Consider the following 11,697-nt stretch of genomic DNA (forward strand, 5'->3'; position numbering starts at 1 on the left):
TTTTCATGCTCTGGTTAATATTTGATTATTGGTGCACATCAGCGTGGCTCATGCATCACGAGCGACGGCAGGCTGCCAAAAGAGTTACTCATGAAAGCGCAACATCAGCACAGGAGCAAAGATAGCTTGAACATCAAGTTAAGAATTATGTCCTTCTTTAGGCAAAATTTCAAAAGTTCTCAAGTTTGTTTCGCTTGCTGGTTTTGCGTCTTTACAATTCATAAGCAAACAATGAGCGTTCAGATAATTAAGAGACTTCATTTCTCCACTAATCACAGTCTATTCCTAAATTTGTTTTCCATGCACAGTCAACATGCCGCAATTGCTATGATTACACATAACAATTTATTGCTGATGAAAGCGATGAAGAAAGAAACCATTCTTAAAATTTAATTATTCGCAATACTATTCACAATAGCTCCAATGCCTCGCAAGAATGTATCAATTAAAATTGAAATTTGACAAGTTTGACAATAATATGTGGAAGGAATACTTGCTTTTCACCAAAATGGCGATGATAAAACAAAGACAATCGCACAAGTTTGGATTTCAAGTTTCCAAATAAAGTAAGGTCAGCCTTGGACAAAAACAGACACAATCGAACCTTTTTCGAAACCAAACAAATTTCTCATGCACACATACAGTACTACAGCCTGGATATATAAGAAGTGTTTCATTGTTTGGATAATGCAGCTGTCGCTTACACTGCAGTTAATAACAGTATCTTTGTATCTTTACAGTAAAGAACTCTTCGGTTTTACATTATGTAAAGATAATAAAATTTGAGTCCTTACGGAAATCGCGCACTTTCTCATTTTGATTACAATTTCTTGCATTAAGAATCGATTCTTCACGCCCTGAGATCAAAAACTTGACAGTCTTCCGCTTATTTCACTAGTACAACAGATCATTGTTCTTTCCCGTGGCAAGCTTCATCTTTTCTCTCACTGCAAATTTCCCACGGCAAATAAATTGCACCTCGGTTTTACTGAGGAAAAAAAAATTGCATACCTCGGTGGCCCATGACCATTACCCGCGGCAAAGACGAGGTATTGCCTCGTCCCGGGGGTCAATTCTTTCAGGTGGTACTGTATTACTGTATTTTGTTTAATACACAAACCAAAGCCAACAAATGAAGCGGCCGATCTCCAGTCAGTATTCCAAAGAAATCTCACCTTTTTATTCTGACATTCCTCAAAACCCTTTAGTAAAACTAACATCTGTTACACAGTAGTATTGCTGTGCTGATTGTTAAGGCCTCATTAGGGAAGGTGGGAATCTATGTATCCCGTATTTATTAAGTATGATTTTTGTCTTACCTGATTTGCCATCATCACTGCAATTTTCAGCCCATGATTTGAAAAGCTCCAATCTCTTCTCGTTTGACAGCAAGGCATTGACTAGTGACACAATCAAGGCAATGTCATGAAATTCACCAGGAATGCTGAAAAACTTTGACTCCAAGGAAATGTCTATTGCAAACTTGTAGTTTGCACTGTCACTGGTAAACATCTTGAATGCTTGAACATGGTCAGCTTCTACAAATCCTGCAATTGTTTTCACTTTTGACATAAAGTGCTCATAAAACTGCCTCCTTGCATTCATGTACGATTCAATAAAACGTTCATCATCCTTTATGCTGTCAGCATAGTTTTTCAACAGTGGATGAATGTCATACATCAACTCCTTTTGTTCTCTGTTCACAACAAAAATGATGGCACTGGTTTCTAAACCTTCAAGCTGTGCCACAGCTTCTGGCAGGCTAATGCCAAGAACCTGTGCTGCTGTCAAAGCTGAGAATGGGCCGCAAAACAAAGAGAGTGAAACTGCTGATACTTTTAAGCAGTCAGATGGTAATGTGTTAAACATTTCATGGATCACAGATTTTTCACCATGACCAACTGCTTCCTCATAACAATAAGCTTTTTCTTTGACATCTTTGTCATGTTTAGACTTCGGCATATCCCCTTTCTCTTCAGAATCCTGGATAAATTTCTCAATTTCATCGATCAGGTCTCTGGGAAGTTTTCTTTCCTGTTTCAAAATTGCTGCTAACCCTTTCACAAGAAGCGGTTTCCCATTGCAGGCATTCAGCAACTTCTGTTTTTGGACAATGTTAATGTCAATGGTCTTGTCAGAAAGAAGGAGCTCTTCGGAAAAAGTGCATCTGAGAGGTTGCAGTTCATAATCTTCCACCTTGTTGGCCTCATTCAATGGCGTCCTTGATGTCAAAAGTATCCTTAAAGGTATCGTCTTCCTGTCTTTGTCATACCCTAGAAGCTTTCCGAGGAACAGCATGAATGACGTCTTTAAGTTACTACCTTCCTTCCCCTGTCCCAAAGTAAACTGTTCAACGTTGTCAAGAAGAAAAAGCAAAGGCAACCCCTCGCTTTCTTCAAAAGCTCTTTCAAAGATTTTTTCCACTACAAAACTCATGTCTTTGCTTCCCAAACGCACAGGAAGGCCAAGCTTATTCATGATGTTAAAACACATTGCTCTCAAATCTTTTGCTTCTCTTAAATCGAAAATGTAAGACTTTCCGCCGCGCCATTTTGAGCAAATCTCTTGAGCAAGCGTTGTCTTTCCAACTCCTCCCGGGCCGTGCAAGTTAACAACGGATGGTTGTCCTGTTTCAAGTGTTGCTGTGATCCTCTTGAAGTCGTCGTCTCTTCCTTGTAATTGTTTCTCCGGATCATACAGAGGCGGATGAGAATCTATATAGTCATCAATGATTTCATTGATTTCTTTCCTGCTGCTTGACTTTGCGGCGACAAAATCTTTGATGAGAGTGAGTTTGCTATTCGAGACATAACCAAGGTCTTGCAGAAGTCCAAGACATGACAACAGATCTTCGTTTTGAAGCGAGTGAAAGTGTTCTCCATAAATCCTCTTCAACGACTTCACAACCTCCGCTGATTCTCGTGGAGAAAACTTATCGGAGATGTCTCGAAAGAGCTGGTTTAACTCGAAAGTACGAACAACTGCAGATGACATAGTTGCAAGCGGCAACGCCTGTCTTCCTTCTGCGAATGCTGCTTGACGAAACGAGAAGACTTTTGTCTGATGCAATCTCGTTCCCAGAGTCTTCGTTCCCCTTGACCAGCGGGTCGGGAAACGAGCGAGTCACTCGTTTCCCGACAACAGAGTCGCTCGATGCCCACTGTTGTAAGACTCAAGGGTTCTAAAAATAATGATGAATTGCACAATGCTTAACACTAGAGGATCACTAATATATAGATTTAGCCAAGCCTAAAAGCGGAGCTCCCTGGTTATTTATTCTTACTGCCTGTAGGGTTTGTGAAAATAAAAGGTTTCGAATTGTCCGCGTTTTGATGTTTCGGTTGCTGCTTTAACTCACTGCCTAAGTAGTGAATTCCACGGTAAATTTTACGCTAAAAACCGATGTCGAATGAATCAGGAAGCGATGAGTGCGACATCGGTTTTTCCAGTGAAATTTACTTTGTAATTCACCAGTTTGGCAATAATTTTTTCTTGAAGCGAATAAGTTTTAAAAGAAAACAAGCACACCCTCAGCGAGCGAATGGAAAAGGAAAAAAGCCATTTCAGAGTCAACTATCAATAGCCAGCGAATAGGAATCATGCTAAAATTAGAAGCCATATAAACAACTTTGTCAGTTCAAGGTCAAAGAAGAGTTTTGGTGATGTCCTTTATTCACATTTTTATGTATTTCATTGAAACACGCCAGGTTGGCTTGGTACAGGAATCGGCAAACTACGGCAATGCAACCAAGAAAAGACGAACTTCAAACAAACACTTAAATAACGTTTGGGTGCTTTAAACAAACTTCTGAAAACACAAGCTAGTGAGATTTCCCCCTAATTTTTCGAGAACTCATTGCGAATACGTGTTTATAACATAAGGGCAAAATTTTCTTGTCACTGTCGAGGCACAACGAAAACCAGTTGGGCAAACGGATTAAATAAGCACTTGTTCGCTCGCATTTTAGAGGAAAACAAACAAACAAATCAACTCTTTCTTTATGTCCAAAAGAGTACAGATTAATTCCATTTGACAATAAAAATTCGATTCTCATGAATTCCTGAACAAAGGAAGAACTGATTAAACCAACTTTTAAAAATATGCATCCACTTTAAATAACGCATCCGTAAAAATAACAAACAGTTTAGTGCCCAAGGAAAGAATTTGTATGCTAACTATGAGCTATTTAATACTGGTATTCTGTTTTGTCGTTGTCGTTCTCTTTCGCTCAGTCCTTTCGTTTCTGTTCTAGACATAGGTCCTCCAGGCATCATGTAACCTTATCAGAGCTTCTAAAGATACGCCAAAAATTGCAATACAGAGAAAAAAGCAGCTCTAAGCAAATTACAAATAAACACCCAGCTTTAAGTTTACATCCCGCCGATGCTTGACTTGAATAACTGCGTAGCCATCAGTGTGGACCACAGATATCATGATATGTCAAACTGGATTGAAACCAGCGAAAAATGCAGAAAGAAAACATCTTCCAAAAAGTTTTCCACCTGAACACGAAAAGCGTTGACTGTGTAAGAACTTTCGTTAATATATAGTATGGCCGTGTAGCCGCGTCGAGTCACAGAAAGCGCGCGAAAAATGAAGCCTCGCTTATGTTCAGGTGAACGTTCAGGTGAGTTAACCTAGGTTGAGCCTGCAATACAATTGAAAACCAGTACATGGTCAGCGGTCAACTTAGAAAAAACAGCTGACCTCCAGCTGACCTTGGTGAACTCTAACCTTGAGCCCGCGATATGGTCACGAGATACTGGTCAGCGGATACCTTGTTTTGACAGGTGTCAATTACTCAAAAGATGGATCCATGTCCAATATCAAAGATGTATGCTGTAAACTAGCATGATACTGGTCATATTGGCATACATGCATGGGTGAACGTACGGACGTTCATGACGTCATAGCTATAAAACCAAATTTTCTCGGATCGATGGGTTACCATATTTTCTCAACTATGGTGCTCCGCGCGCGCGCCGAGCGGAGCTCCGCTATTACTGGTTAATTGACTTGCACACATCCTTTGATGGTAATAATAGCTGTAACTTCAAATCCCCTTCTCTAATCAAAAATTCGTTATAAAGGTAATATTTACAGGTCTATGTCTTAACAGTGATAATGATTCAAGCAGTTCCAGCTGTATGACGTTTTAATAAATCCAAAAAGTCAGTTGTAGTTATTTGCTTAAACTGATGTGCACAGGAAAAAAACAATTGAAGTAAAATTTGTCTAAATTAGAACACATGGAATTGAAAAATTCCTCATCAAAAAAAATTCTATCACTGTGCCAGTCATCTTTGCATAAGACCATTAGGTCACACCACTGCATCCCAGTTGGGCCTAACTGGCCCTGGATCTGATAATAATATTCATGGGTCTTCCTCAATTTCAGTTCACCATTACCAAGGCTTAAACATTTTGTATTTTGTGCACATAAACAATGCAATTCTAAACATTTCACCTCCAGCTGTAAGCCAAATGGATCATCCTTTTCATTTAAGTCAAGTACGATGTAATCCGGACTTGCACCCAAGTGTGGACATCCTGGATTGATGACAAATCCGCATCACGTAACATTGACACCTTTTGACTCTGCATACGTTGCAGCGGTACTGCCTTCATTGGCCAAACCATATCTCATTGCCTCTATCTGTCTGACAGGTTTCTTTAACTGTGCCACTAGGTTTTCATAGTCCTTTTTTCGTGCTGCGACCCTTTTGAATTTTGAGGCAGTAATTCGTTTTTTCCTGAGATCATGCCAAAAAGGGTTCTCTGATTGATCTCTTGTTTCTTTTTCAATGCTGCTAGACTCCTCTAGTGTGATTTGTTCACCAGTATAGTAAACCGACTCTTTTCATGGGAGGGCTGTAGTGTATCCCATGGTGGATATAACTCGTGTTGGCAGGTCAGGGAAATCGCCGCTCTGGGGAATGTGTTTTATGTTGGAATAGTCGATTGCAAGGTCTTGTTGGTAAGAAATAATGCTTCCATTAGGAACCAAACCAAACTTACTTTGAGTAAAAGAAGCACCAGAAGGAAAAAGCTTGAAAACTGGGTCTCAGGAAAATTGGACTTAATTTCATGCTGAAAACTGGCAATAAATTGCTTTGGAGGAAAATCAGATATTGGGTTGTATAAGCTGCTCTTAAGCCCACCAAAAGAGCGCTTTTTCCCCCTGTTTAATTTTAGCTCAGGATTCTTCAACTGACTTTCTTGCGAAGATTCCGGTGCTACCCCAGCTGTTCTCGGCTTGTGCGATTCCTGTGGGAGTGACGTCTTTAAAGGAATAATTGGTACAGTTTTTAAACCCAGCATTTTGTAATGTGCAGCTTGATAAACGAAGGCTACTTTGTGGCTACAGCAACCTTGGCCCACCTTGCAAGTGCAGAAATGTTCAATAACCTTTGGTACATCATGGGGTCGACAGTCTATACACAACTATAAATTGAAAGAAATACGGGTAACCAGTAATGTATGCATCTGAACTCGGAAAGAAACGGGTCCCTATAACAGTTGATTGGAGTGCACGTGTACTATGAAAAATCCTTAAGGTTGGTGTACGCCGCGGGTGCCGCCGGTACAAATGGCGATGTATTTTGAAAATCAAAATTTCATACAGGGTCCGATCCTTTTTATACTAACCTTAAGTTGATGTGGATCTTCGTTCTTTTTAAGGGATTTAAAACATTTACACTTCTGTAGACTTCCCTCCCGTTTCCAGGGTTTGAAGCCACTAAAATCAGAAACACGAACTTTGTTCTAGTTGACAAGCATTATAAACGCGATAAAAAGCTAGGAAAGAAATTAAAACTGACATGACCAAACCTTGAAACTCATGGATAAATCCCTCCACGAAAAACTTATATCCTTTTATTAATGCCACTTGTTGGAGATTTTTCTGTGCTTACAAAAGCTTCCACGTCTTTCATGCCGATGTTTGGGAGCCGTTCAAGGGACGAAGACCAAGAAACTGTAGTTGAACTTACAGGAATAACAGGCGTGTTCGACTGTTTATCCGCCATCTTGGATTTCATGCGTTATTAGCCTCGCTTGCAATCTAACATGGCTCCCGTGTGAAAACGTTAAGCCGCGGCTACACGGTCGATTTTTGTCTCGCGCCGGTGATGCGACGATTTTTTCAGATTTTGTCGCGTCGCCTGCGCGCCAGGGTGACTACAATTGCGACAAATTTTGGCGACAAATTGAAGACCGCGCGAATCGTATACTTCAAGAGACCTGGACACTATAAACAGACATTCCTACTTTAATTTCATTGGCTTAATACTCTTTAGTCGCGTCGCAAGCGCCGGCAAAAAGTTGCAGGGTGGCTACACGGGCAACTATCTCTGCGATTTTGTCGCGAAAGTTTCAACTCTGGCGACTTTTTTCTTGCGATGTTTTCGCCTGTCGCGTCGCCAGTTCAAGGGTGGCTACACGTGTGATTTTCAGCTCGCGCTGGCGACGCGACAAAGTTTGAAAAAATCGCATCACCAGCGAGAGCAAAAAATCGCTCGTGTAGCCGCGGCTTTAAATAACAATGACCACAACCAGGTTTTCTGAGCCCGGGAGACTGAGCACCCCCAGCAAACCATTGTTTTAACAAAAACCGCTGGTCAGCAGCCTGGTTCTGGTCATTGCTGTCTAAGGTTTTCCTGTTGGATTGGTTGATGATTTTACTTGTACCCAGGTTTTTTAACACGCGCGCGAACGAAATAACAAACAAAATGGCGGGGGAATTGCTAGAGAGCGTAAGGTGGTTTACTACAGTTTTCCGAAGAAAAAGATCTCACTGCAATTGATGTAAAATGTAATTTTACCTAAAAAATAAATGCAAATCAGACCCCAGGGTCATAGTTTCCGTAAGACCCAGTCTTGTCTTCCGTAGTGCGAAAACTAAGACCAAGTCTTACGAAAACAGTAGGGAAGGAAGACTCGAGGCGTTGCCCAGTTGCCACAGTATTTTGGGCAGCTCCTAATGTAACTATGGCGTCCGCAGTTGTTCATTCCATCGAGTTAAACTAGCTCTTTCGAGACATCTCCAGTGGCGGATCCAGTGGCGGATCCAGTGGCGGATCCAGTGGCGGATCCCCCCCCCCCCCACCCCCCTTTATTTTTGGACCAAAGCCACCAATACCATAAAACACCAAAACTGTGAAAGGGCAAAAACAAAATGTTCGAGAGCGGGCCCCGACCTTACCTTCAGGTCTGGATCCGTAGATAAGTTCTCTCCACGAGAATCAGCGGAGGTTGTGAAGTCATCGAAGAGGATTTATGGAGAACACCTTTTCTCGCTTCAAAACGAAGATCTGTTGTCATGTCTTGGACGTCTGCAAGATCTTGGTTATGGCACGAATAGCAAACTCACCCTCATCAAAGATTTTGTCGCTTCAAAGTCTTCTACACCGCTGGCTCTCACGGCATAAACACAAACTTTCTGAGGTATGAACTGTGCCATTGCAGATGATGAGACAGATCGATGCAGTCGGAGCTTAATCATCAAAAGAAAAGTAAAGATTCAAATGAAGAATTATAAAGTTTATGATTCTGATAACATCCTGAACTAATGGTAAATTTCTAAAATAAGCTTGGGAGCTGACATTATTTCAAAGTACCTTTTAAGGATATTCGGAGAACATGTACTAGGAAGGTATTGTTAAAATCATTAATAATTCATAAGGGTGACAGCCAATAGAAACGCACTATTCAGGCGACATGTATAGGTGTGTAAAACCCGATAAAGTTCAACTGTCTGAACGAAAGGGTGGGATTGAATAGGCAGCAGGGAAAGGCTGGGGTTGATAATTAGTTAAATTATCAATAGGATTAACTTTTACAAAGATATAAAGACATCTAACTCACCTAATTAGTATGCTTAACTTAAATAAAGACGAGGTTGACTTTGACATTTCAATCACAACTATTACGTAAAAATTTATTTATTACAATTTAATGGCAACTTACAAAATACAAAAACACACAAACAAAAACAAAAGGCCATAAGGATAGTCCGTAAAAGAATCAAATACCCCATAGACAGACCACCCAGCTATTAAAAAGTACAAATATCCAAATATATTAATCCTAACATTAAACATAAAAAATATACAAGGATAAAATCAGTTCTCAAATAATCAACTTATTCAGTTGGTGTTTGCTAAGAAATTTACCACACCACGCTTAAAACTTGAGATGCTAGAAGCTGATTTAACGTGAAATGGAAGCGAATTCCACATGTCTACAATACGATTAAAAAAACTAAATCTAAACGTGTTCGTTCTAGCATAGTTCTTCTTTAAAGTGAGGCTGTCTTTTTCTCTAAGGGGATACCTATCAGTATCAGAGTAAAATTGGGCGTATGTAGACATGTCAATATTAATGTATCCATTCAAAGCTTTATAAAAAAAGAGTACATCAAAAATGAATCGTCTATGTTCTAGAGACAGTAGATTAAGCTTAGAGATACGAACTTAATAGTCATCTTCAGTTTTTAGAATAAACTTTGTGGCGCGACGTTGCACTCTTTCCAATTTAGGGGCGTCAACAACATTGCCTCGTAGCTTACATTTTACGGTTCGGTTAACTACACTTTACTCGAAATAGCACTCGATTCCTGATTAAGCCTAAACGCTCGTTTCAGTGATTAGGCCTAAGCACTCTCGTAAAATTTTAGCTTTCATTTTGCGCTTAGAGTATAGTAAAGTAAAGTAACCATATTTAAGGTCGATAACTCGTAACAGTAATTCAACTGACAAACCTGAGGTCGACGGTGCGCTCATTTTATTCCCCCCTCTCCATCAGTGCTCCGTTTAACGGGTATTAAAGCTACTTAGCTACACGGAAGGGAAAGAAGTCGAAACAAGGATGCGAGATCCGGGAATCGAACTCAGGACCTCTTGCACCAAGGTCGCGCACTAACCGACTGTGCCATCCTTGCTCCTGGTTCGGTTAACTACAATGCGTATCCGCGTATCCACTAAGAAATATACTTACCTTCTCTCAAGAAAGAGAGGGACATACCCACTTCGTATCCGCGTATCCACTCAGAATTACAGTCCATATACAATAATACCAACTATATTTATCAAATAAATGTGACCTCGTAACCGCGCATCAAGCTTTTTCAGGACTTGTCTTCGATGTGGCAGGGTATTCTGCAGTTACTCTTCTTCCCCATTTAGTGTTGTATTGTGTTGCTTTCGGAGTGGCTCCGACACTAAACTGGTCTCTTCTTCTTTACTCTTTGCACAGCGAAACCGACAAGGCATGTTACTATTACGAAAGCTCTATGAAAATGAATTGGTAAATTCAATGCTAAATATTTCCAAACTCTTATGGGACAACTCCACGCCCACGTGATTAACATAACAATGATTTCTTTCTCAGCCTGCATTAGCGGGTGGAATTCAACAAATCATGCAATCTGATTGGTTCCGAGAGCGGGCGGAATTTTCTCATCCGGCCCGCTCACGGCGGGCGGAATCCTAGCCTTGGTCGCGTCTGCTTGTGTGATGACCTTAAATTTGGATTTTTTTTGACACCGAATCCGTTTACACACAACAGTTACATTTTATTACACAAGAGGTTTGGAAATAGAATTCAAAGAAAAATATTTCTCTTTGAAACGTTCAGTTTCATCAGGCGCGGTGCGAGTCAACAATTAAAAAACTAATTTCAGAGGGGAAAAAATAAATACCGGTAAGTTATTTACCAGCTAAGGGTCGGTCCGTATAGCGAAAAACTGTGACAGTTTTTCGCTATACGGACCTTCCAGCTGCTAAATATACATATATATATTCCGTCCGACCTTTATGGGCTTTAAAACGGCTCGCCGTTTTAAATGCCCATAAAGGTCTCCCGCTGGTATTTTCAGCTTTTTGTTTTGCAGTCAATTTGGTAAAAGGGATTTCTTCCTCAAGCAACTGTGTAGGTTTGTCGGCAATGGAGGATCGATCAATGAAAGTATATCAAAAAAGAAAGCAATTTCCGAGTTCACATCTGCCTTCTCTTCAAAGCGAGTGTAAGTGCAAAGTTTTTGTGATAGTAATTAGTTCTACTTTACATATGAATGAAAACTAATTTTCAGAAGAAAAACTTCGCACTTAGACTCGCTTTGAAGAGGAGGCAGACATGAACTCGGAAATGGCCTATTCGTCTCTAAGGGGCAGAGGTAATTCACTGACTTTAACATACGTGAACACCTTCATGATTGGGGACAGATTTTTTTTTGACTTTGCAAATATCATAGGAATTTAAGAAAATGTGTGCCTTTGGTGGAAAACCATCTCTCCCGGCTCTTCCTGCTTCCTAAAAGTACTCTTCCATTGTGCATGACACACCTTAATTCATAGTTAATTTGCTTCATGTTGTTTAAATCTAATCCAATGTCAAAGGCCAAGGATATCGATGCAATTATAACTCTAAGCTTGGGTGTTCCCAGGGTAAGGAGATAAAGTTTAATTCTTTCATTCTCTTTGAGTGGACAGAGTACTTTGCATGACACTGTGTGAATAATTGATTCTGTGCTTCGGGTGGACCATCTACAGGCTCTGACTGTTCTTTCCCATAGCACGGTTAAAGAACAAAGACGTGGTCTCCAAGTTAATTAACAAAAACAACTGTGAGAGGCAAGTCCATTCTCTTTCTTTATTGATCCACCAGTGGTCTCAAGATAAATTATCATTCAGAAAATA

General features: G+C 40.3%; 1 protein-coding gene across 2 annotated transcripts in view; it reads right to left on the reverse strand.

Annotated features, from left to right (window-relative positions):
* The window catches only part of LOC138032959 (uncharacterized), a 35,667-nt gene extending 32,611 nt beyond the window's left edge, over positions 1-3,056 (reverse strand). For both annotated transcript variants that reach the window (XM_068880678.1, XM_068880677.1), the window contains exon 1: positions 1,320-3,056. In XM_068880678.1, the coding sequence (XP_068736779.1) occupies positions 1,320-2,994 (1,675 nt within the window). In that variant the 5' untranslated portion in view covers positions 2,995-3,056. The remainder of the gene's footprint in view (positions 1-1,319) is intronic.
* Positions 3,057-11,697: the final 8,641 nt, after the last annotated feature.

The sequence above is a fragment of the Montipora capricornis genome, chromosome 14 (assembly GCF_036669925.1).
Source record: "Montipora capricornis isolate CH-2021 chromosome 14, ASM3666992v2, whole genome shotgun sequence".
NCBI lineage: Eukaryota > Metazoa > Cnidaria > Anthozoa > Scleractinia > Acroporidae > Montipora > Montipora capricornis.